This window comes from Columba livia, chromosome 2 (genome assembly GCF_036013475.1).
Source record: "Columba livia isolate bColLiv1 breed racing homer chromosome 2, bColLiv1.pat.W.v2, whole genome shotgun sequence".
NCBI lineage: Eukaryota > Metazoa > Chordata > Aves > Columbiformes > Columbidae > Columba > Columba livia.
Genome location: NC_088603.1, coordinates 1,089,726 through 1,116,848, shown reverse-complemented (window position 1 = coordinate 1,116,848; position 27,123 = coordinate 1,089,726). Strand labels below are relative to the sequence as shown.

The 27,123-nt window shown below is 51.7% G+C and overlaps 1 protein-coding gene across 9 annotated transcripts in view; it reads right to left on the bottom strand.

Annotated features, from left to right (window-relative positions):
• Window positions 1-27,123, bottom strand: part of MAP4 (microtubule associated protein 4) — a 144,691-nt gene that overhangs the window by 8,856 nt on the left and 108,712 nt on the right. For 6 of the 9 annotated variants that reach the window (XM_065054872.1, XM_065054876.1, XM_065054877.1 and 3 more), the window contains 7 exons: window positions 12,214-12,314; window positions 11,180-11,377; window positions 9,226-9,397; window positions 5,136-5,195; window positions 4,695-5,014; window positions 2,424-2,552; window positions 1,054-1,146 (listed from right to left, as the gene is read on the bottom strand). In XM_065054872.1, coding sequence (XP_064910944.1) covers window positions 1,054-1,146; window positions 2,424-2,552; window positions 4,695-5,014; window positions 5,136-5,195; window positions 9,226-9,397; window positions 11,180-11,377; window positions 12,214-12,314 — 1,073 coding nt within the window. The remainder of the gene's footprint in view (window positions 1-1,053; window positions 1,147-2,423; window positions 2,553-4,694; window positions 5,015-5,135; window positions 5,196-9,225; window positions 9,398-11,179; window positions 11,378-12,213; window positions 12,315-27,123) is intronic. The other 3 variants (XM_065054878.1, XM_065054879.1, XM_065054880.1) reach the window with 3 other exon arrangements.

The following is a 27,123-nucleotide window of genomic DNA, read 5'->3' as shown; positions in this document are numbered from 1 at the left end:
CACATATGCGCTCTCCTTTAAACGTTGGGAAAGACATGGAAATATCACATGAAAATGGCAAATGCCACCAGGGGTGAGAATCCACCAAGCGGAAGGGAAGGAGCCGCGTGTCCCGCGACTCCGAACGGGGCGTCAAACCCCCCAGGTTCTGTCTCCTGCCGCCCGGTAACCGCCCTGCGGAGAACGGGTTGGAGAACCCCAACCTGGCTGCCTCTCCCGAAGATTTACAGAAGAAGTGGTCACATAAAGGTTCGGCCAGCTGGACAAACACACGTACATTGCCCAGGAAGAGCGGGCACAGCAGCTGGCACCACGTCAGGTCCTGTGGAGCGTTCGTATCCGCTGAGCCAGACATTGAACCAAACACCCTGACTGCAGTGAGCGTGCGGCTGGGCCCAGAAATGGGGCGTTTGCACCTCAAACGCTCCACAAACAGACCCGGAGTTCTGTCGACGCCGGTTCTCGGGCACTGAGAAGCGTGATGAGATGCGGGCACCGGACGTCGCTGCTCAGGAACCGCAATGAAACACCCATGGAAAAACCCTCACTTTTGGAAAGCATCCAACCCCTGTACTTCTGTGAACTATCGCCAGCGCAGATTTGTGGCGGTAGCACAGATCTGCCCGCAAGGAAAGGAGCCTGCCAAATCACTGTCATGTTTTCAGGAGCTTTGGTATCTGATAGTTACCCTGGGGGGTTTTTTTGCCAGATGCTTTCAGGATATAATAACCAAGTACACAGACGTTACAAGATTAGCCTTCTATTTTAATAAGCTCAACTCCGCTGCCAGAGATACCAGCAGCCTTCAAATTGAGAAATTAATCGCAGCTCAAAGATCAAGTCCCAGAGTCTTTTTGGAAAGATTGTGGAAAAACCCACAATCAACCCAGTATCCCATGGGGGAGAAAAATAAATTCTCTAGCCTATATTCTTTCCGGAAACCCTGAAATTCTATCACATCCGCCTAAGACACAGCATTGGTACGAGTGACACAGAAAAACACGGCACAAGAGGAGTTAGTAGACAGCCGGCTTGCCCAGAGCCCATACTTACATTCCCACCTCCAGGGACATGCTTAATATTGTCCTTGGAACCACACTTGGACTGAACATGGCTGTAGTTCGCTTTTTTGGAGACTATCTGGACCTGGAATGTTACAGAACGGAAAACAACACAAGGGAAGAGGACTGGTTAGAGTTGTCATACGGCAGGCTGGAGCGATGCTCGAACACAGTGGGTAAACGAGGAGCTGTGTTAAACTCAGTCTAACTTCAGTATTAGGTGTGAAAGCAACTGAGGAGGAGAGTGAGGAAAAGAAGTGAAGGAAACAAGAGGCTGCACAGACAGAGTTAGTGCGAGAGCGTAAGCGCTACCGTGGGGGCTCTTCTGCATCCCCGGATACGGGGTCAGCGTGGCCGTGGTGCCTGCGTGCGGCCCCAGGAGCCCTCCCAGGAGCTGCCCCGAGCACGAGAACCAGCCAGCTCACCAACCTGCGCTTAAACTTCATCACACCATTCTCATGTTCATTAATTGTTTCTCCTTGGAACTAAAAGGACTTGGACTTTTCCACAAGTGTGTTAAGTGAGCTTTTACCCACACCGGCAGCAACTGCGTTAGAGTAGCAGCCCGTGGTTACAAAGGTTAGTGAGGACACGTGTTTAGTCTGCAGTTATTTCACGCAGCACGAGCGCGGCAGCAGCTGCATCTCGGGTACTTTCTAGAAAGATGATCAATTCCCAGCACAAAAGGAATCGCTTGAGCCGGTTCCCAAAAGCTCCTCGGCCAGCTGGGGACTGGATTCAGGGCACCAGCAGCTCTGACGACGTGCCACGGACGTGTACGGTGCTTTAATTAACAGGTACAGATCCCGTCCGGTCATTAACAGGGCCTGTCCCTGATCATACAGGAATTAAAGCAGCGCTCCCTCCCCATCCGCTCCACTGATGTACCATGTCCCTACAGCTTCGGAGTAACCCAGTGACCCCCTAATTAACAGGGTTAAAGAGCCTGGATACAACTGGGGCGGGAATATTGCGGGAATATGAAGTTCTTAATATTCTGCAACCTGAAAACAAGCAGCGCTGAACTAAAGCTCCCTCTCCCCAGTTACAGACTAGTGCTGTGCATGAAGAACTGGTCTTAAGGGAAACCTCTGACTTAAAATTAAGCTTCTCTAGCCAAAAGTGGAAATGGAGAACTCTGAAAACATTTATAGTTAGAGCAGGCAGGGCAAAGGTACCCAGGACAGAGATCGGAACGTTCAACTGAGAGCACCCCAGGTTTGCAAGAAGGAGTTGGAAAAGTGTCTGTGCAAGGAACGGGGACCCGACAGGAGAGAGCGGGAGAGCTGAAGAGAGGGAACGTGACCCACACGGAAATGTTTTCCTCCATCTCCCACAGAGAAAAGTCTGAAATGAACTCACTTTCCCATTGGGCTGTTTTGGGGCACCCTCTTTTGATACGGTTGTTTTAGTAGGAGCCATTTTAGAGACCGCATTGGGTTCAGACTTTCGCGCAGCAGCGGCTGATTCTGGCTTTTTCTCTACTTTCCCCTAGATGGAGACAAACGGATGGTTTCAACCAGCAAAAGCACAAGTGCGGGCAGGAGAGCAGGGGAACACGAGCCGCCCAGATGCGCTCAGAGCGGATGACCCAGAACGTCCCACATGCTGCCGTTCTCGGGCACAGGAACCATAAAACTACGGGGGCGGAGGGGAAGGAACATCACTGAGACACGGGTGGAACGGGCACCCTGGGCCCAAAGCAATCAATAATTCTCCATTTCTTAAAACGCCTCAGAGATGCCGTTCCTCAGTACATCATTTCCCCAACCGTCACGCTGGCAGGTCTCCGAGTGGCCCCAAAATTTGGCCAAAAAATTAAAGCTGGACTTTGAGTGAGGCAGCGCGGGACCAGCCCGGCAGCCGCGGGCGCCGAGCAGAGCTGCGGCAAACACACATCCCGGGCGCCCTGCGGGACACGGAGCCCCCACGCCTGCGCACGCACCCACGCGCTGATCTGGCTCAGGCTTTGGGATCTACAGCCCATCCCTTTGGGAACTAACCCAGCGCGGGTGGACGCGGCTCGTCCGGCCGAACACAAAAATGAATGAGAATTCACAGGTCTTCGAAAAATCCAGCAACTACCTGAGAATATCCATTCTGCTGCCAACCTCCATCAGGATAAACGCAGCAGAACCTGCAGCTTTTGGGGGGCTCGGCATAAATCCTGTGTTTCACTAACCTACCAGCAACGGCCAACAAAAAACCCCAGCGCTCCTACGGCATCCTCAGACGCTAGAAACATCTCAGCATGAATACCACTATGAATGGACAATTCTCTTACAAGTACGGTTGTTAGGACTTAAGAATTCTAAGAAAATATTTAGAAAATGAAGGACAGCACAATTAAATGTAAAAATGAATCCCTTCAAGTGACACAATCACCCTGCGAGCTATAGAGCTCTGCGATCCTCAGGACCCCAGCACAGCCTAAAGCAACAGAACAACCTCGCGTGTTCTTTTTGACCAGACAGCTTTCTGAACGGGTTGGTTATGTCACACTACACCGTACGCGGAAGGGTCGCCCTCCTGTGCGCCGCCAAGCTCTTCCCCAGATGAGGTTTGTCATTTGGTCTGGGGAGACGCCCCAGCTCTGAGGACTCTGCTATGATTTGGTACAACTAATGGGCTCTAAATCTGAATAAATAAATCCCGTATAGATGCTGTAACATAAAACACCCGAGCCCACCAACGCCCTTGACTTTAATGCTCCAGCACCAAACGTGCCCTCTTGGCATCAGATTAAAGTTCTCGGCCGACTTATTTGTCCAAATAACTGCAGAGCTGCAGCAAAGAGAAGTGGGTGAGTCTGTTCCACTCGGGGGCAATTAAAGCCCTGGGACTATGGGCAAGCCGCTAACGCATTCGGTCAGGACAAGATGGGTGTACCTGCGATACGATATCCAAGATTCTGCATATCCACCCAATTTTTTAAGCCCTCAGAAGAGGGCTGCAGGTATATCCCTAAACCTTTATCATTTACATGGCGGATGAAAATGTAATTTAAGCCCATTACTGATGAGAGCCCCAAGTTGTATCTATGTACACGCTTTTCCCTACGGCTCGTTCAGCTCTGCTCTCCTTGGACAACTGGTGGCCACAGAAGAGAGCAGCGTATGGAGACCGTTTAATCTCAGCTTTAGGCCTGGCACGCTGAACAGAGTCCCCGCTCCCAGGGCTGGGGAGGTGCTGCGGAACGTGCTCCTGAATCCAGGTTTCCTGCGTCATCGGGTGTTATTCCACCTCCCGCACCTCGCGGGAGACTCAGCTCCTCTATTCTAGGCAGGGTTTGGAATACAGACAAGGTTTTCATTTTGGAACATATATATTTATATAGACAAGGTTTTGAGCTTTCAATACCAACTAGTTCCTACGTATGACAGGAAAACGGAACCGCAGAGTTTGGAATTCCTGTCCGTGTGCCAGTAAAGCCCATGCAGGCGGATTCTTTCTGTACGCTGCAATGGCTGCGTTGTTAATGCCTTATAAACCACGAACCCACAGAGGAGCTCTGCAGAGCACAAACGAGAGGAGCAGTGAGGACACAGCCACCCCAATTAGCAGAGAGCACCTGTAATGCTTAAAAGCTACCGTTCCAAAGCGCGGATTGTTATCAAATTTGAAGAAACGTACCTTTCCTCCACCGGGCTGATGTTTAATATTGTCTGTTGATCCGATTTTGGACCGTACGTTTTTCAGGTCCGGAGCAGAAGCGCTGCTGGCCGGGCGCGGCGGTTTGGACACGGTGCTGGCTTTCGCCGGAGCCTTCGCGGTCGTGGGTTTTTTAGCATCTGCCGTGGTTGCGGTTGCGGTTGCGGTTGTGGTTGCGGCGGGTTTGGGGGTAGCGGGTTTGGGTTTGGGCCGGCTGGCGGCTCCGGGCACCGCGGCAGTGCCGGCGCCGGGTTTGACGGCATTGCCAGTCGCGCTCTTCGGGCGGCTCACGTCGGCTGCGGCTATCGGTTGGAGAGAAGAGGGGAAAAGATGGGTCAGAGCCCTACGGATGTACCGAGCTTGCTCAATAAACACAGCGCCGAGCAAGGGGGTGTGATGGAGGTGGCGATGGAACACACTCACCCGATGGTGACTTGGCGGAGGTTTTCTTGGTGTCCGCAGGCTTTGCGTCCGTCTTGATGGCTGCCCAACACAAAGCACAGGTGAGGGGCGGTGTGCGCAGAGGGAGCCCAGCGCAGAGCCCCGTTCTCACACCAATACAGCGCCTCAGGAGTTAACTGCTCCGTCAGGACACCTGGCCGAGGTTCCCTCGGAGCAGGAAAACGCACTCGCGTTTGCCAGCAAAAGGATCGATTCACCGTTCAATGATCCAACACACCTGCGCTACGGTTTGCTTTTCCTTTTCCTAAAATAACCTTCTGAATGTGACAGCACTCACCAACATTATTATAATCCCATCCCGATTCCATTTCTTAAAAAAGAACAAAACAAAACCCACAAACCACCAACACAAAGCAAGCCCAAAGCTGCTTTCTTCACTAAATAGCAAAAGCAAAACAACATTTGTTCCTCTCTAACCTTGGTGTTATTGATAGATCCATTCTAACCAACACCAGTTTCCTTGCACAGAAGTTAGTGCACACCTTTTGGTCCCTGGTAGGGCTGTGTAAAGCCCAAATCATCACTGCACTCAACTACGCCTCGGGCAGACACCAGTGATCATGACCCGGTTCTGTTCCGCACAGAGCACAGGAACACGTCTCCGTTTCTCAAAGCTGAACAAAACCATGCACAAAGTTGATCATGGAAAAAGCACAGACTGGAAAAGATAAACAGAACCTTATTTTAAAGCTCTTTGGTGATGAAATTCTAGGTTTTTCACTAGCAGTGCTGAACAACTTTGGGGAAAATCTGCTTCACTTCAACAGCCGCAGGAAGGCGGCGTTAAAAACAAACACCAAATAGAAAACAAGCTGAGTTAGAAATTATGAAAACCCCCATCTTGTAGTATTTAATTTCCACTACCATTGTTGGAATTTGAGCTCAGCCCAAGCGGCTGTCGGGGTGTTTACGGGACGCCAATGGAGAAAAGGGCGAGCAGGAGAAGCAGGTAAGCGCGGGCTGAGTTAGTGTGGTCACCCCATCCTAAACATTCAACTGAACCCCACGGAGCTGACGACATCAAACACATCTGGATCATTTAATAAGGTCTACAGGACAGACGGATGATTAACACCTAACACTTCAAAAAAGGTCCTGTCGGACCAACCTGATCTCGTTCCTTGAGACCACAACTGGGAAAGCTGTATGGACAGAACGGGCTTAGTTTGTGTAAAGGGAAGAGGATCTTTAATACATAAGAGATGCTATTTCTCCTTGTGCCGGCGTGGAGCCGAACGCCGGAACACTCTTGTCCGTGTTATTAATGAGCGTGCGATGTTGAAAACCTGGAGAATGATGAAAATGGTCCCTAAGGACAGCCCGAGACTCCCATGTGGCTCTGACGTGACGCAGAGCTGGGGCTGGTACAAACACCAGAGTCGCTGCCACGGAGAGGGGGGAGAATTAGAAAATAATAAGAAAAATAAGAAAACCAAGCACCACACAGCCCATGGTGCGCCTTTAGTGGAGAACGCAACTGGTATTTAACACCTGGAAGAGTGAAACCGTATCACTTCGAACCGCGCCACTAAACACACGTTTTCAAACAGCCAGAATGACTAAACGCTCGAGCAAAGCCCAAGGAAGCGAAAAGCAAGCGCAGATGTCCTTCCGAAACACCATCTTCAGCCAGAAAAACACATTCCCTGTCTCAGCGCTGGGAAATGAGAACTAAACTGTGATGGGAAGAGATCCAGCTCTCCGTCTCCATCTTCGCACCAGCTGAAGCTGCGCGTGTTCGGCCCAAAGGGAATCGTCAGCGCTGGCTCCTTGTGACTCCCCGTCGGGTCCCGCGAACTCTTCATGGAGTTATAGGATATTTGGGCTTGGAGAGACGCCTCCTCCTCCCAACATGTCACCACCTGGAACGACCTTCCTGCCTCTCTGCATCGCTGACCTTTCATCGTCTCCTTTCAAACGGCACCAAAAACGCCTCTTTGTTTGCGCCTCAGTTTGGGAAGGAGAAATGAACCGAGCTCGTTAGAAGCTGCCAAGGGTTCTGGCTGCGGTTTGCAGAAAAGACCACCCGAAATGCACTTCAAAGGCGTCCAGGGGATCGGGTACGATAGGTGGCTCTTGGCGAGTGCATTGTTTCCCCTACACAGGATTCATTATATTTTCCCCTAAAGTATAAAATGAACATCAGCCCAATATACTTGACCATAGTCAAAACACTCCTAATCCTGTTGGAAAAGACAGTTCATGAATTCTCTCTTTGGTACTCTCAGACAAATCAGGCAATACCTATTATTAGTTTGACGTGTTCGTTGGCATGTTTTGCCAATGAGGTCGAGCCATTTGAAAAGACTTGAGGACATTTAACTGCATTTTTATCTGATGTTAAATCTCCACAGTTCCATTAAAATGAGCGAAAACAGTGTTTTCAAGATGCCAGTGTGGTGCTCACGTTCTGTGCTGACTGTGAAACCCCACGGGGAGTTCCCTCTTTGGCGACAGCCGGAGCAGGATACAGTTTTCCAGTGAATCTGATGGGATTCAGCTCCAAATTCTCCCTGCACCAGCAAATCCTCCACTCCTGAGTGCTTCAAATCTTCTGGAGATTGGCTTTTCCCAAGATTTACATTGGGTTTAGTGTTTATTCTGACTGTTACTATGGCAAAATACAGAGGCAATAGCCTAATTTTTCTTAAATCAAGCACATTCAGTAACTGTTTTAACCCTGACTCACACAGAGCTGGCCCAAACTGGCCCCGAAGGTCATTCAGCTTTGGTCTTGGAGGAAGAAGCCCTGGAGAGAAAAGAGCCCGACCTGCGGTCTCTTCTCGTGCTGTTATCGCTGAGCTTCAAGTCACCTCCCAACTGGCAGGTACCCTGGTCGCCCCTCTCAGGAGTCCTGGCCAACAGCAGCCTCTCAGAAATGGCTGTGTCACCAGAGGCCACAGAGCAGGTCACACAGGGTCACAGAGCAGGTCACACAGGGTCACCAGAGCAGATCACACAGGGTCACAGAGCAGATCACACAGGTGGGTTCAGGAGGTTTGAATGTCTCAGAGCAGGAGACTCCACACCCGCTCTGGGCAGCCTGGGCCAGGCTCTGGCACCTCCCAGCACACAAGGTTCTGCTCATGTTCAGATGGAGCCTCCTGTGTTTCAGTCTGTGCCCGTTGCCCCTCACCCTGGCGTTGGGCACCACTGAACAGAGTCTGGTCCATCCTCTGACACCCACCCTGAGATGTTGATCCGTTGATCACATCCCTCTCAGCTTCTCCAGATCAACAGCCCCAGCTCTCTCAGTCTCCTCATCACAAAGATGCTCCAGACCCCTCAGTGTCTTTGTGTCCCTCCCTGGACTCTCTCCAGTAGTTCCTTGTCCTTCTTGAACTGGGGAGCCCAGAACTGGACCCAGAACTGCAGATGTGGCCCCAGCAGGGCAGAGCAGAGTGGGATGATCACCTCCCTGACCTGCTGCTCACACTCTTCCTCACACACCCCAGGTACTGTTGGCCTCTTGGCCAAACAGGCACATTTTTTGCTCCTGGTCAACCTGAATTCTCAAGTCCTTATATGCAAATCTGCTTTCCAGCGGCTCAACCCCAACTTGTACTGGTGCTGGGGTTGTTCCTCCCCAGGTGCAGGACCCTGCGCTGGCCCTTGTTGAACTTCATCAGGTTGTTCTCCGCCCAGTCCAGCCTGTCCAGGTGTCAGGATGGCAGCGCAGCCTGTGGGGTGTCAGCCTGTCCTCCCAGTTTGGGATCATCAGCAAACTGGCTGAGAGTGCACTCAGTGTCCTCATCCAGGTCACTGATGAACAGGGTGAACAGGACTGGACCCAACACTGTCCCCTGGGGAGCCCCACAAACCACAAGCCCCCAGCCAGACTCTGCACCGCTGATCTCAACCCTCTGAGCTCTGCCATCATGGCCCATCTCACCGTGTGTCCATCCTGAGCTTGCCTGTGAGGAGAGATGTCAAAAACCTTGCTGACGTCAAGGTGACAACATGCACTGCCCTCTCCTCTACCCAGCCAGTCCCACCGTCACGAAGCCTATCAGGCCATTCCCCTTTGGAGAACCCTCCAGCGCACACTCACACGTGGGCCGCTTCGGGGGGGAAGCAGCGGTGCTCTTCGCAGGGCCGGTGCCGGGCGACGCCGCCGTGGTCTTGGGAGCAGCGGGGGAGCTCCGGGCCGGGGCTCTGGGAGAGGCGGCGGCCGGAGCCTTGGAGACCACGCTCCGCTTCTCCGCCGGCTTCGCATCTGCAACCTGAACACGCACGGGCCGCGTTACCAACAGCATTTCACTGGCCAAGCGCTTGCCAACAAAAAGCGTGACATAAAACTGTTTAAATGCTCAAACGCATAAGCTACACATCGCTGGAATGTTATAATGCAGAAGATTAAAATATCATTAAGGCGTGCAGAAGCGACTGAGTATGTTCAGCACAGGGAGTATGCTCAGCACAGGACACACCGCACAGGCCCCGCTGGCTGCGAGAAGGAGGTGTTGATTTCTGGACAAACCAGCACCCTCAGGCCATGCTTGCAGAGACCTCTCCCCTCCACAGGCAGAAACGCTGCCTAAGCTAGGGCGGCGTTTATTAAAACTCTGTGGACTTAAGAACTGGGTGTCCGGGGTTCATTCCTCACGTGGAAAACTATTCCAGTCTGTCCCTGGAAAAGTCACGTATTTCCAAACAGACTGGCCTCTCCAGTATCAAAATACTGAGTTCATTCAGGGAAACGAGTGAGATGAGATTGTGATTTCATCAAAAGGGGGTTCAGAATTATGTAAAAACTTAGAACTGAAGACGCTGTTTACAGAATTACACCTATGATTTCGTACTTTTTGTCAGTTAGTTTTAGCAGACACTCCAATGCAGTTATCCCAGCTGAAACGTACAGTACAAATGCCAGCGTTTAGAAAGCTTCCAAAACAGATTTTAACATTCCCTTTCAAATCTGAATTCTTCTACTATATAATAACATAGGGAAGATTCAGGGGACATTTCTTGTTCTTAACGTTACATGTGGATCCCCTGCTTCAGCTTTAAGGTGCAACACTAAGAATTGTCCACAAATCTTCTCTGTTTGGAGAATTACATTATTGGACAATTACACTGTCGGAGAATTACAAATCTCCAGTATTTGCTAAGCACGCAAGTGCACGTTGAGTTCTCTCCGTGCAGTTTTTATGATGAGCAGGCATCATACAGACACAAGCAGTGGGAAATACTGAAGTCCTCAGACTGATTCATGCCCCTTAATATTAACACTGAAGCTCTCTCTTTGGTTTTCCTGTGCATTTGTCTGGACTTAAGAGTCCTCCTGTGTCTGCAGCGTATCTAATCTATATTTTAAAAACCCTCCTTTAATACTGAAGCTCTCCATTCGCTTTTCACAGAATCACAGAATCACACAATGGAGTGGGTTGGAAAAGCCCTCAGAGCTCATCCAGTCCAACCCTTGGTCCAACTCCAGTCCATTGACCAGATCATGGCACTAAGTGCCATGTCCAATCTCAGTTTAAAAACCTCCAGGGCCGGTGAGTCCAGCACCTCCCTGGGCAGCCATTCCAATCCTGACCACTCTCTCTGCACAGAATTGCTTTCTCATCTCCAGCCTCAATTTCCCCTGGCAGAGTTGAAGCCCATGGCCCCTTGTCCTATTGCTGATGCCTGGGAGAAGAGCCCAATCCCCACCTGGCTACAACTGCCCTTCAGGTAGTTTTCCTGTGCTTTTGTCTGCATCTAAGAGTCCTCCTGTGTCTGTAGCATATCTATATTTTAAAAACCCTCCTTTAATAATGGGGAGAAATAAAGAATCATCTTGTGTACTTGCTGACAGCTCACAAGGAAAACCGTGGTACTACAATCGAGTTTAATTTTCTCCGCTGTGAAGCCACAATGAAAGGTCGGGACGTGATGCTGTAAGCGGGTTAACGGAAGCCGAGACTAATAACTGGGGCTCTGGTGAGGCAGCGCATCACAGCCCGGCCTTACCCTCCTGAGCCGCGGGGCTCCGGTTTGGCTCTCGGGGCGGTTCTTACCTTTGGTTTGGCGTCTTTGGGCGCGGGGCCGGCGGGCCGGGCGGTGCCGGGGGCCGGGCGCTTGGCGGCCGGCGCTGCCGTGGGGCTGGCGGGTTTTTTGGCGGGGGCGGGCGCGGTGCCGGGGCGCTTGGGGCTGCCGGCGGACAGCGGCCTGGCTCTCGCTGCTGCGGGCTTGGTGGACGCGGTGGATGCTGCGGGCTTTACGGGGGGCAAAAAGTATAGAAACGAAAACAAACCAACAAAAAAACACAACCAAAACCAGCGCCTTGGAAACCAAAACGTTGAGCTGCGAGAACGTAAAAACGGTACTTGAAATGAAATGAACAAAAAATAATAATTAGCTTTCTGTTTTCTGAGCGTCACCGAGTCCAACAGGAGGCAGAGGAAGAGGGCTGATGGGAGCGGTTTTGCCACTCGAGTCAAAGCGAACAGGGTTTATCCCAGCGACATCTAAAGCAACAGACGGAACTGGCGGTTAAGCCGAGCTTAGTGTTGCTGGCACCCAGTCCTGCCTGCGATGCGCAGGACATTTCTCTCCAATCCCCTGCACACGAGCGATCACAAACTCTAAATCCTCATCCTTCGAGGGGACCAAGAGTCCCGCACCCCAAAAATGTGGGGTTGGATTTGGCTGAGAGCAGGAATGGCTCATGTGTCCCAAACAGCCCTGGAATAACAGAACATCCTGAGTGGGATCTCTGAACACTAATTGTACCGCAAATAAACGTGTCGTGAACCGGGAGAGCATCGGTGCAGCACAAGTGCTGGCATACACATTTACTCCTTGTACACCACCGACACCAAGCAGGGAATTAATTTAAATAAAAATTAGGATATATTCACTAAAATCCGCTTCCGGTCACACTTGCCACAGGCTGTTTGCAGCTCCAGAACCGGCTGCATTTATTTCAGCAAAAACGCGTCGCAAAGGGCAGCTCAGAAAACAGAAACTGTGTCGCCACAGCTCAGGAAGCAGAAAAGGCGGCAAAGTAAAGCCCGGGGGGGCGAAGGCGCCGGACGCGAGCGAGACCAACCTTTGTCTTCTTCTCGGGGCTGGGAGGCAGCTCCTTGGTGGGGGGCGCTGTGATGTCGCTCCCTGTCACAGCATCGCCCGCTTTGGCCTCCTCTGCTTTCGCTGGGGGAAAGAAAAAGGGGATTTCTTAAATTGTATTATTAGTATTTTTTATATATATATATATTATTTAGTGCAGTGTTAGTGAACACAGCAGCAGGAGGAGACAGCGCTGAGACGGTTACAGATTGGCCGTTTCTGCAGCATTTCCCCCAAATCAGAGCCCCCCAGCAGGGCTCCCTGTCGCAGGCTCAGCCAGCACCGATCTCTCCTGTTTGTCCAGTGGCAACAGACAGGCGGCAAACGAGGGAAACCTCTGGTTTAGCCAGAACACCAAAGCTTCCCTTCCCTCGGCCATCGGGGTGCTGACGGTGCAGTTCCGACCTCTGCCAGGTTTCCTGCTGTGACTTATCCTCAGGTCGAGCCGCGTTTTAACCACCCTGGTTGTTCGCCAAAGCAAACAGCGTGAGGAAATACTGATTTAGCAACAGCTTCGCCAGGTGTTCTCCCTAAACCTCGCAAATCCTACAGCCAAAAGAGGCGATTTCCCTCCAAACAGCTTTTCAAATGTAACTGCCGGCGGTGCCAGCCCCGCGACACTGGGGTTCGTGAAGGACACAGCAAACAGCCCATCGAAGCGCACGCGTTTTCCCTTGGCACCTGCGGATTAAAACACAGCGTTATCTGTGTTAGACGCTTCTCTTCCTGACAGCGCAGCAGGTCGGGACAGACAATGCTGTAACAAGCCCAATAAGAAAAAGGTTCTTTTCTGCGTCTTTTGAAAATGACTATTTAAATTGTGCATTTTCTTGTGTGTGAGCCTTGACGATCCTGGGCCAAACGCCGCTGTGAGTCAAGCCCAGTAAAGCCGAGCCCGGCGATGCTCGGCAGCACCACGGCTGTGTTGTGGGTTCATCTCTTTTCCTGGCTCTGGGACACATTTAGCAGCTTTATTCCCTTTTTTGAACGAGCCTCTTCCAGACCACTCAGCCTCCGAGTCACACTCAATGTCCTGCAGCACTGGCTTTAAACCCTGGCCACGCGAAAAACACTTATGAAAATAAAACAAGCACCAAAATGTACAAGCTGGGTACCGGTTTTAACACAAAATTCTTAAGAATAGTTCGCATTCATCTAGAAAGCCCTTTTTTTCCCTAGCTGATCTCTTTTGGCTCCTCTCTGCTCGTTTTCTCCGCCACATCTCAATAAACCTTTATACTCTCCCTCATTTGACTTGTCAGCTCTAAAGAGCAATTGTTGTTGTGAATAAGAACCTTCTGTCCATTCACTGCTCTGCTCCCGGGACGGCTTCGCTTTGACCCCCAAACAGCAGATATGGACACGCAGGTGACGTTCGCCCGCGGGGTCACCTTTCAGCACCACCTCGCTATTATTCCAGCTCATTCCAGCCCAGCGCGGCTCCGCAATAAACCGGGTTTAAACTCCAGCAGCTTCTCAACTAACAGCATGAATCACGTGTTATTTCACAGTACTTCATCAAATACAGGCTACGATACGAGAAATCTGGAGTAACTTCAATGCACGGAATTATCAGAGGGTATGTTACGGTTCTACAAAATAAATAGGATAGATGTGTATATATATATTTAAATGTAAACCAGAATGTCGCATCCCCAGGGTGATGGAGCTACACTGCAGGATGGCACACACCACGGTTAGGCAACTTATTCATTCTTATTCCTAATCTTCTTCTTCTTCTTCTTCTTCTTCTTCTTCTTCTTCTTCTTATTCTTCCTGTTCTTATTCTTATTCTTATTCTTATTCTTATTCTTATTCTTATTCTTATTCTTATTCTTATTCTTATTCTTATTCTTATTCTTATTCTTATTCTTATTCTTATTCTTATTCTTATTCTTCCTGTTCTTATTCTTATGCTTATTCCTGTTCTTATTCTTACTCCTATTCTTTATTCTTATTCTTATTCTTATTCTTATTCTTATTCTTATTCTTATTCTTATTCTTATTCTTATTCTTATTCTTATTCTTATTCTTATTCTTATTCTTATTCCTAATCTTACTCTTACTCTTATTCCTAATCTTACTCTTACTCTTTATTCCTATTCCTATTCCTATTCCTATTCCTATTCCTATTCCTATTCCTATTCCTATTCCTATTCCTATTCCTATTTTCTTATTCTTGTTCTTGTTCTTGTTCTTATTCTTACTCTTACTCTTACTCTTATTCCTAATCTTACTCTTATTCTTTATTCTTATTCCTATTCCTATTCCTATTCCTATTCCTATTCCTATTCCTATTCCTATTCCTATTCCTATTCCTATTCCTCCAGGCAGGGCACTTTCCTGTCCATGCCGCAGCACCGTCCAGGCTCCGTCTCCATCCCCCAGCCCTGACCAAGCGGGTCCACGGCCCCGCGGGATCACAGGAGGACACTTGGGTTTTGTGCCGCCTCCATTTGCGTAACAACCCTCTGCTTTCATTCGGGGTTTAATTGCGAGGGCGCCCTGTGCCGCGCGGACGGGGACCCGCCTGGGAACGTGTCCCGCTCACAGGAACGGCAGCGCCAGCTGCCAAACCTTCATCAAATCTGTTCATTAGTTGGCGAGAATTATTGAAGAGATCTTTCTCAGTTTGCCTGTTCCCCCAAGCATGGCAACGGAGCTCGGGGAGGATTTCAAAGGGATGTGGGGGGCGCTGGCAGGGCCGCTGCTCCTCCCGCTGCTCCTGCTCCTGGGGCCGTTCGCTGATGGAGAGAATGCGGCTGAGCTGAGTCAGCACCAAAGAGAATTCCTGCGGGACGGGGCGGGAAGGACAGAGGAAGGACAGCAGGACGGACAGAGGGAAGGACAGGCCAGGCCATCTTCCACCATCAACCCAAAGGAGTAAGCCTGTGATCAGGTACTTACTCTGTCCTCGCTGCTGCTCACGGGCTCACCGTGCTGCTCGCTGCAGCCAGCGCCAGCACCAGCGCCAGCCCTACGCACTGAGTGTGCTTCCACATCCCCAGTACCGGCCCTACTCACTGAGTGTGCTTCCACATCCCCAGCGCTACTCACTGAGTGTGCTTCCACATCCCCAGCACTATCCCTACTCACTGAGTGTGCTTCCACATCCCCAGCGCTACTCACTGAGTGTGCTTCCACATCCCCAGCACTATCCCTACTCACTGAGTGTGCTTCCACATCCCCAGCACTATCCCTACTCACTGAGTGTGCTTCCACATCCCCAGCACTATCCCTACTCACTGAGTGTGCTTCCACATCCCCAGCACTACTCACTGAGTGTGCTTCCACATCCCCAGCGCTACTCACTGAGTGTGCTTCCACATCCCCAGCACTACTCACTGAGTATGATTCCCCATCCCCAGCGCCGGCCCTACTTACTGTGTTTCCACATCCCAGTCCCTACTCACTGAGTATGTTTCCCCATCCCATCCCACGCCTTACTCACTGAGTATGTTTCCCAATCTGTCCTTACTCACTGAGTATATATCCCCATCCCAGTCCCTACACACTGAGTATGTTTCCCCATCCCAGTCCTTACTCACTGAGTATATATCCTCATCCCAGTCCCTACACACTGAGTATGTTTCCGCACCTGTCCCTACTCACTGAGTATGTTTCCCCATCCCCAGCGCAGTCCTGCCTCACTGTTTTAAAGGCGAAAATCAAACCTTTTGGCGCGTACCCCCCACGGCACCGCAAGGCACCCACCGCTGCTGCACAACCTGCGAGAGCGACACTGGAAGAAATGATCCCTATCCAGGCACAGAGAAAATGAATAGCTGCACAATAACCACTACGCACACACACTCTGGGGTTCTGCTGGGGGTCAGGATTCCTGCCCTGACCCCAAAACCTTCAGCAGCTTCCTATTTACAGCCCTACGTGCCCCGGGGGGATCTGAGACAAGAGGGCAGTTCTGAGCAAATCACTGCGGCCGACTCCCTGCACATCATCGCGTGTCTTCCTTGAGGAGGCTCCGCTCTCTGCAGGACGCACACACGCGTGGGGGCCAGGGGGGCGTCTTCTCATGGAAAAACCCCCTCAAATCCAGCAACAGGAGCATTCACCGGGGAGGAATTAAAAATAACACCCCCCGGTTGGAGCCCTCCTGCTGGCTGAAGCCTCGGGCGAGTCCCCGCGTTGGCCGTGCAAAAGAACGGTACAGCCAACAAGCTCCAGCTCCCTGTTATAAACAGGGACGGTATCGAGTTTTTCAGCGGGCACGGTGTCCTGAACGCAGCTCAGCCCCGTCTTCAGGCACCAGCAGCCACCCAGAACAAGGGGCTGCACAGGAACCCTCGGGACTGAACACAATACTCATGTCTTTATCCTTAACCTCCTATTTCTCTACACGCTGCCACTCTCGGGGGTCACCAGCAGCGAGTTACCACTAGAAATATTACCAAGCAATCCAAGTACACGATGCAACGGCTTTTTTCCAAAAAAAAGAAGACTGTAGAACAGTTACCTTGTCAACGGACCAAAGCTGCCCTCATGGCTCAACGTTAATGTTTAAATAGACTATTATTTCTTTAAAAATCCTTCCCTGTTTGCACAGGGAGTCTTTCTCTGGAATCTCCTCTATAGCACTAATGCAGCTCAAGAGAACAACTTCCCAAACTTCTCCTGAAACGAGTTGTTCCAAACGACCCAGAAGATCATCCTAAACCATGAGATTCTGGGGTCAAAGCTTCTCTGGTTCTCCTGCCTCCCAGGGACAGTGTCCCATCAGGAGGTCAGAAAATGGAGTGTTTTCCTCTTCGTATCACAAGGATATGCAGAACCTCCCTCCAAACGAATAAAAAAGTAGGATGATGGAGACTTGGGTGGATTTTAAGCCACGGGTGTCTTGAAAGTGGCCAAAAACCAAGACAAACCAAACCCAGTCTCCACGTGCGTGGAGGTAACAAGTGGCCACCAATGCAGGGTGGATGGGACCTCGGGGTCACCAGCCCGGCCCGTCACTGGTCCCAGTCATGGCCAGCGACATTTCCCAGTATAAGGATAAACTTCAACGGGAGGGAGGTCACCACTGGCATAGGCCCAAAGTGACTGAGATCTCCATCCTTGGGGACATTTGGAGCCCTGATCTATTTACCCATGGGTTTGAGTCGGGGTTAAACCAGAGAGCTCTGGAGCTCTGATCCAGCCTAAGTGACTGCACCACAGCTACGGAGTGGGGGATGCCCACGCTGTTCCCAAGTCATCATGCACCTTCTTGAAACCAAGACCTGATCATGAATAACTATATGTCGTTTTCATAACCATAGGAGAAAAAAACCACCCCACTCTCCTCCAAAATATATATCTGTGTGTCATCATCCTGGAGACAAACGGCTTGTCCAACAGCTTTTAGCCCGTGTCACCATTCCGGATCAGAGCAGCAGAGCGGCAGAGCTTGGGAAGGATGTCTGGAGGTCATTCAGCACAGGCCCACTCAGTTATTCTGCATGGCCTGGGGTCTGCAGTCCGATTCTGAGCACCTCCAAGGATGGAGGTTCCACGTCTTGGACGGTAAAAAAAGAATATATCTATATCTATATCTATATCTATATCTATATCTATATCTATATCTATATCTATATCTATATCTATATCTATATCTGTATCTATCTACATCTATATCTATATCATCTATATCTACATCTACATCTACATCTATATCTATCTATATCTATATCTATATCTATATCTATATCTATATCTATATCTATATCTATATCTATATCTATATCTATATCTATATCTATATCTATATCTATATCTATATCTATATCTATATCTATATCTATATCTATATCTATATCTATATCTATATCTATATCATCATCTATATCTATATCATCTATATCTATATCATCTATATCTATATCATCTATATCTATATCTATATCTATATCTATATCTATATCTATATCTATATCTGTATCTGTATCTGTATCTATATATCTATATCTGTATCATCTGTATCTACATCTATGTAATAAAGTATGACAAATCACAAACTGCTGGCACAAGAGGTTCTGCAGCGTCGCTGTGAACTGCCCACACGTCCCGCAGCGTCCCCTGCGTTCGTGTGCTGACCCACACTCTCACACTGGAAGACCCCAACAGTCTCCTCTTGGTCACAGCTCCGGGTCCCTGGGACTCCCCGGACAGGAACCGCAACCCCCAGCCCTCCCTCCGCCAGGCTAAAGAGACTTCGTTTACCTGCCCGTTCCCCACGTGAACTTCTCTGACACGGTGCCTCTATTTATTACACTCCTCACCATCTCACAGCCTTGGTGACGCGAAGGCCGACCCATGTTCAGAATGCACGAGCACCGTGGATTTATAAATGGATATCATCGTTTTCTGGTTTGTTCTTTTCCTTTCTGAACTCTCAGAGCTGCAAAGAGCTTTACTGTTTGCTTCCTTCCCCGAAGAAGGAAAATTAGGAAGAACACTTACAGAAACACCCCCGTGAGTATCTTTAAAAGTTAAACCACGCTACTGCGTTGTTTTACAAAGCGTGGAACTCAGATTAAAGGCCTGGGTGTGTATGTCTCAAACAGCACGTGGCAACTTAGCCAAGCAGCAGCATTCCCAAAAATCCCTTCTCCACGCCAACAGGAACCGGTGAAGGCCCAGGATGACATTCTGAGGCTTCTCTCAACAGGCCAAAAGCGAACGCTATTTTATTTTCTCCTACTGTGGTGAGCGAAACTCCGGTGAAGATAAGGACAGCAGTAATTACACTGTGCGGCTGGGAGATTCTTAAAGAATGGTACGTCCTGCTTGCTGTGCGTGTTTGGGTTTGTTGTTACGGGGTTTGGTTGGTTGGTTGGGGTTGTTTGGTTCTGGGTTTTTTTGTTTGGTTTGTTATTTTTGTTTGTGTCCTCTCTTGTTCTTGTTCCAGTTGTTTGTTGCTTTAGTCAGTGTTTTTATTGACGAGTTCAATGAGCGTTCCCATGGGTTTTGAGAGTATCTCCCACAAACCCTCCCAGGTCCCACCATCCCGGGGTCTGCATTCCCCACCCCCAGGCACGGGGCAGCCTGGGCATTTGGTTCATCCATCGGCTTTACCGCGGACGGGACTCGCGGCCGCGTCCAACCGCGGAGCCACATGCTCATCGCCTGCATCCCGGCCAGGGATATTCCCAGTTTAAGCCGAATTAAACCATCGCTCGGTGAAACGGCCCCGTAATTCTCATCGGGATTAGAGTCATCAGCTGCAAATCCATTAAGAGAAATAGATTAAGCAATAAGGCAAGGACTGTTTTTACTCTCCCTCTCCAATGGGAACAACCTCGGGAACAAAAGCAGGCCATGGTTAAATATCATGTTCGCCAGAAACGCTGCAGGAGGCACCAGCTATTTCTCATTCATCCCCAGAAAGTGCTGCCTCAGCACAAATATCACCAGGTAAGGCCTCTTCCTACAAGGATCTGGAGACAAAAGTATCTACAAATACCACAAATCCCAGTTGAAGCAGAAATACAACCCGTATCTGCTTTCTCCTCTCCAGAAAAAGCCCAATAAAGTGTCTCCTGCCCGACACAAATTAGAAGAGCGAAGCATTTCATCTGGCGCCAAACGCACCTCAATCAACGTGCGCATTTTCAATTGTTACCGCGGATCACACCAGACTTGGCCTGCGGGCTCATTTGCCAGGACCCCGTTTGCCACCCAGGAAGGGAAATCCCTGCGCAGAACTTGTTCTTGCAGAACAACCCAAACCACGTTTACCTAACACGGCATCAACTGCAACCAGACAGCTAATTAGAGTAATTAACACTCTCTAATACTGCGCTAAAAATGTTACGCTGGATATAAAAAAAGCCAAATAAAATCATTTAGCTTTTCCCTTTTCATTGATAGAAGTGGAAGCACATTCATGAAACCAGCAGCGCTGGGGCCGGGGACACCTGAGGTGTCGAACTGCAACCCAGCCGTTCCAAACACAAACCAATTCCCAGCGCGATCCAGAAGCACAAAGACCAGGTGTCACCAGCGAGCCGACTGGTCCCACGTCAACTCCTCGCGTGTCACCGGCTGCCGACGTGGTGCAGAGAAGCCCGAGGGGTCTTCCTACCCCTTCCATGGGCTGATACATCCCGCCCTTGCACGTGAACCATGACAATGTATATATTTTTTCTCCTCTCCATCGTACCTTGAAGGTTCCTGTTCTTTAGCCTTAGGAATCCCCAGGGACCATCCACGCACGTCCCACCAACCAACGGGTGACACCTCCAGGTCCTCCTCATCTCCCATGCACAGGAAAGCTCACGTATCCGTGGCAAACCCTGCTTTCAGGGTATTCTCCCTCAAACGGCCCGTAGCTTTTGCGATTTTTGAGCCAGCACAGCGGGTGTTACAGGCCAGGGAAGCCACCTGATGTACCTAACAGCTGCGACATCACCTTTAAACTCCGTCCCCGAGAGATGATGTGTATTTTCCAGTTAGGGCTGAATGTGCCCACACCAGGAGTTTTCCTGGACCGCCGGCCCATATCAGCGCTGCTCTTCATTTCCTCCCCCCCAGCCCCATCCTGCCTTCCTTCCTCATTAAAACCACGATTTCAGCTGCCGAGAAGCCAGCACCCAAACCACCGGTGACCCTTGGAGAAGCCAGCACCCAAACCACCGGTGACCCTTGGAGGAGCCAGCACCCAAACCACCGGTGACCCTTGGAGGAGCCAGCACCCAAACCACCGGTGACCCTTGGAGGAGCCAGCACCCAAACCACCGGTGACCCTTGGAGGAGCCAGCACCCAAACCACCGGCGACCCTTGGAGGAGCCAGCACCCAAACCACCGGTGACCCTTGGAGGAGCCAGCACCCAAACCACCGGCGACCCTTGGAGGAGCCAGCACCCAAACCACCGGTGACCCTTGGAGGAGCCAGCACCCAAACCACCGGCGACCCTTGGAGGAGCCAGCACCCAAACCACCGGTGACCCTTGGAGGAGCCAGCACCCAAACCACCGGTGACCCTTGGAGGAGCCAGCACCCAAACCACCGGTGACCCTTGGAGGAGCCAGCACCCAAACCACCGGTGACCCTTGGAGGAGCCAGCACCCAAACCACCGGTGACCCTTGGAGGAGCCAGCACCCAAACCACCGGCGACCCTTGGAGGAGCCAGCACCCAAACCACCGGTGACCCTTGGAGGAGCCAGCACCCAAACCACCGGCGACCCTTGGAGGAGCCAGCACCCAAACCACCGGTGACCCTTGGAGGAGCCAGCACCCAAACCACCGGCGACCCTTGGAGGAGCCAGCACCCAAACCACCGGTGACCCTTGGAGGAGCCAGCACCCAAACCACCGGTGACCCTTGGAGGAGCCAGCACCCAAACCACCGGCGACCCTTGGAGGAGCCAGCACCCAAACCACCGGTGACCCTTGGAGGAGCCAACACCCAAACCACCAGTGACCCTTGGAGGAGCCAGCACCCAAACCACCGGTGACCCTTGGAGGAGCCAGCACCCAAACCACCGGTGTCCCCCAACAAGGGTCCGCGGGGCTGATGTTTCCTAATCCCGTCATTAACTTCAATCCGCGCTCACCTGAGGGGATGAACTCTCACCGCCCAGCTCAGGATGGGAGGGTCGTGTTCCGTATTTATCTGAACCACAAAGTGCTCTGCTGACAAAAAATACCCTGCAGGACATGCAGAAGTTGTGTTGAATTGCACACCCCTTGCTTATGGATTTGGAAGGAAATAATTCAGCAAACCACGGCGATTTTCCCAATGCTGCTGAGCATCAGAGAGGTGATGGTCCAGCCGAGCGTGGCCAGCGGGACCTGAATTCCTGCTGTTTCAGAGCAGAACATACTTAAAGCTGGGGGAATGTGAAGAAAACGAGGTGAGGCAGAAGGGGAAGGCGAGCGACAGCGCTTACCAGCGATACCACTGGAGGTGACACGTTAAATACGTGCAAGAAATCAAACAACGGCTTCTGTCCAACGTGAACGTGAATTAAATCTATTGTTTGGCACAGCAAACAACGCGACCGCTTGTTTTGGTGAGAATCTGCGGGAACAAGGGAGCAGAGCAAGTTGTGCAGCTCATGGGGATGGATCCGTGGCTGGATCTCCCTCTTGAAACAGCCGCGGTGGGCACGGCAGGACGGGGACGGGGCCACCCTGGGGACGGCCCTTACTGCGGAATTCAATGTGCCGCCAAAGCAACACCCAGCTGGCCGCAAGAAATAAACCTTTTACATACAGGAGCAGCAGATGTTTAGCAAAACAACCCCCAAGCCTGGCTGCAGGGGAGCAAGGGATCCCAGCTCTGGCTGAAGTTGTGAGATGCCGTTCAAAGGACTCCAGGCAGCCTGGCCAGTTCTTTCAAGAATTTTGAGGATGAAAAGAGGTGCAAGTGATAAAAGCTGGTGCCCCAAACGGAGGCGCGCAGTGCAGAACAGAAATAATCATAGAATATTAGAATACAATAACAGAAATATAAAGGAATTAAAAAAAGAGAAGGAAAAACTATTTCTATCAGAATAAAACAGAGACGTTGGTGACTTTGGACTGGCAGGAGACCTGTGCGGCGGGTGCTGAGGCTGAACGGGGAGGTGAGACCGAGACAAACCGGTAATTTACCGTCAATAAGCCGCAGAGGACAGATTTGGAACCGGTTCCATCCCCACAGCCCAGACTGCTCGCTCGCTTATTTTTATTATCACCGCCTCTCTGCTTGTTAACGGGGGAGGAAGCAAAACTCGTCAAGAAAGTCTGAAAGCGCTTCAGAGACATCTCAGGAGTTTTGCTCCATTTTCTTGTGCATTCTGAGATTTCTTTCTGAGCTACACACACATAAAGCAAAGAAAACGTTTAATTGCATCTGCTGCTGGGGGAGAATACACCTGGAGTTGGTTTCTTACCAATGCATTGTATGCAACGGGACAAACCAAACCGAACCAAATCAGCTGCTCCTTTCGGAAAATCAATTTTAAAAGGTGTTCAGAGATCTATTTTTACCCAGCAAAGCCCATGAGCTCTCAGCCAACTCAATTATCACCGTATCAGTTCCCACAGCTGTAAGGATGATAAATGAGCGTTCAAAACAGTGAGAGCACAGAGGTTTACATCTAGATGCTTTAGAAGAGGTTGGCAACGCGGATGAGCCCTCTGCGAACAGGCACCCGAGCAGAGGAGCGCGCCCGGCTCGCCGCGACCCTTCATCGCTGCTGCTCGGCCCCAGGGAAACGTGTCAGTCCGCTGGGGCTTCACAGCTGCTTCTGATCTCGAGATCCACATACCTGTGCTTTGGAACCGCTGCCTCTTCAGCTCGACAGAGTTTACCCGCCTACCCAACCCTGGTTTGCTCGTTATCCAAAATATGAACCTCCCGGCTGATTGGCTTTGTTGCAAATAAACTTGAGTCGCAGCGGGGATGCTGAGCCCCACCACCCCAAAATTCTGAGACGCAAAAGGTGTGCGCAAAGAGCATCTTTCTGTTCCACCTTTGTTGCCAACACCACTTTTACTCGCATCACGTTCAGGTTGAGGTGCTCGGGGCCGCGGTTGAGCGGTGGCCGTGGCACGGTTGGGTGACGCTTGGGCTCGACAGCCTTGAAGGTCTTTTCCAACCAGAACCATTCTGTGAGGTCTGGTGACTGCCGGCTGGTTAAAACCCAGCCCAGGTAAGGATGCGGCTGCACAAATCCTGCCCAAGCAAACCCGTCCCCGCTGTCCCCTCGCTCTGCTCACCATCACCAGGACGGCGGCTCCTCCCTGCGCAAAAGGACCCGACGTCCCTGCCCAGGCCACAAGGGACCCGTGTCCGCAACCCCTGACGCGCCACCAAACCCGACACGGCTTCAGCTCGCGCTTCCCGAGCCATTTAAAATCTGTGCGCCAAGCAGACCGTGAGGAACAAGGAATGCTGAGATCACGGGAAGGGAAGGGAAGGGAAGAAGAGGAGATATAGGCTGGTTTGTGTTGTCCAAACCTCCTTCTGCAGGTCTCTGACCATGAGTCTTGGACGCTGAACAAGCTTAGAGAAATTATCAGTCTTAGAGAAACCATTATCTGCTCCAGTTGACCCTGCTTTGGCAGGTGGGTTGGACTAGATCCCCTCCAGAGATCCTTCAGCCCCAACCAGGGTGTGAAGCGGTGATTCTGGGAACAGTAAAGCTGGAATTGGACAGGGGACGGGATCTGTGCGGGGGATGACAGAGTGAGGGACGAGCGGCTGCCTGACCATCGGGTGTCACCAACACACCGCAGAGCCCCAGCACGTCCCATCCGCCCTTATCCCAGCCCTGCGGGGACAGGGACGGATCCACAGTTATCCCAGGGACAGGGACAGATCCACGGTTATTCCGGGGACAGATCTGTGGTTATCAGAGAGACAGGGACAGATCCACGGTTATCTATCCCAGCTCTGTGGAGATGGGGACAAACCCACGGTTATCCCATGGACAGGGACAGACCCGTGGTTATCCACAGGACGTCCCTGATCTGCGGTTACACCAGCCCTGTGGGGACAGGGACACATCCACAGTTATCCCAACCCTGTGGGGACAGATCCGCGGTTATCCCAGGGACAGGGACAGATCTATAGTTACCCCAGGGACAGATCCGCAGTTGTCCTGGGCGTGGGGACAGGGACAGATTGGTGGTTATCCCGGGGACAGGGACAGATCCACGGTTATCGTGGGGACAGATTGGTGGTTATCCTGGGGCCAGGGACAGATCTGTGGTTATCCCAGGGACAGATCAGTGGTTGTCCCAGGGCCAGGGACAAATCGGTGGTTATCCCAGGGACAGGGACATATCAGTGGTTATCCCAGGGACAGATCGGCGATTATCCCAGGGACAGGTCAGTGGTTATCCTGGGGACAGACTGGTGGTTAGCCCTGGGCCAGGGACAGATCGGTGGTTATCCCAGGGACAGGGACAGATCCGCGGTTATCCCGGGGACAGGTCAGTGGTTATCCCAGGGCCAGGGCCAGACCGGCAGTTATCCCAGGGACAGATCGGTGGTTATCGCGGGGACAGATCCGCGGTTATCCCGGGGACAGGTCAGTGGTTATCCCAGGGCCAGGGCCAGACTGGCAGTTATCCCAGGGACAGATCGGTGGTTATCGCGGGGACAGATCCGCGGTTATCCCGGGGACAGATCAGTGGTTATCCCAGGGCCAGACTGGCAGTTATCCCAGGGACAGATCGGTGGTTATCGCAGGGACAGATCCACGGTTATCCCAGGGACAGGTCAGTGGTTATCCTGGGGACAGATTGGTGGTTATCGCAGGGACAGGGACAGATCAGTGGTTATCCCAGGGACAGATCGGTGGTTATCGCGGGGACAGATCCACGGTTATCCCAGGGACAGGTCAGTGGTTATCCCAGGGACAGGGACAGATCAGTGGTTATCCCAGGGACAGATCGGTGGTTATCGCGGGGACAGATCAGTGGTTATCCCAGGGACAGATCGGTGGTTATCCCAGGGACAGGGACAGATCAGTGGTTATCCCAGGGACAGATCGGTGGTTATCGCGGGGACAGATCAGTGGTTATCCCAGGGACAGATCGGTGGTTATCCCAGGGACAGGTCAGTGGTTATCCCGGGGACAGATCCACGGTTATTCCAGGGACAGGTCAGTGGTTATCCTGGGGACAGATCGGTGGTTATCGCAGGGACAGGGACAGGTCAGTGGTTATCCCAGGGCCAGGGCCAGATCGGCGGTTACCCCGGGGCCAGGGCCGGCCCTTCCCGGCTCCCCCGCCCCTGTGCGGATCTGGGCTCTGGGCCCGGCCCAGGCTCAGGAGCCGGCCTGTGCCCCCCCTCCCCGGCTGCACACCCCGCTCTCCCGCCGGGCTCTCGCAACGCCGAGTCCCCCGAGTCCTCTGCACGTTCAGCACACCGGCTGGCTACAAAACAAGTCCTCGGGTGCAAAAATCCTCAGCAAGTCTTTCATCTTTATTCCCCGACACATTCTGTGTCCTCTTGCCGTGCAAAGCTCTCATCGACACGCGTGGCAGACAAAGCACACGGACCATCGCACCCGAAAACCGGGCACACAAGCAGGTTTGCTGGCGGCTGAAGCTGGCGAGAGGCACAGAGATGTTGTTCCAGGCCGGGGAACAAAGATGAACGACTCTTCTCACAGATTTTAAATCCGGGAAGAGTGACCTCATCCATCACGGCACCGCCGAAACAACAGAACACCACCAAATAGAACAAGCTGCTATTGACGCTGGGCAATGGGAAAAGCTCTGCCGCAACCGGGGCTTTGGGAGAGAGCTGACGGAAAGAAATGGGAAATTCCACTCTGAATTTCAGCCCTGAAACAGCTAGAAAGAGCTTAACTACATAAACCGTGCCACCCATTCGCTGTCGGACTGAAACACCAAAAGGTGCTGAAAGCTCCGCAGAAAAGCACAATGCTCAGATCTTTCTGACGCGGATTGAAAGGTTTTAAGTTTGCTAACGCCCTCGCTCTAACGGCAGGTACCTGTGCACGCAAGGGGAGCGGCGAGACACCGAACGGACCCGCGGCCAGCGTGGATAATGTACATTTTTACATCTGTCAGTCAGGTTTAGGATCCCAGCTCGCAGCTCGCGGCCGCTGCTGCAGCAGACACGGTGGCACCAGCCAGGCAACTAGAGTTCTGACATTTTTCCTGCATTTTCATCTACCCGAGCCCACATCCTTTGTTGCGAGCGCCGGACCCCGAGCCCCGTGGGTATTTCCAGGTGTGCCAAGCCCCCCGCCCCCAGCCCGGGGGTCACTCGCTGCGCCCGTGCGCTCAGCCCCCAGGGATCGAGCTAAAAATCACCAACATACCAGCGCGTGGCAGATCCCCTTGCTCGGGAGCCGGAGAGCTCCGCACGCCGCTGACCTCAATTGCTTTGCTTTCCACCACAGCGGTTTTGCCGGGTTCCGTCTCGGC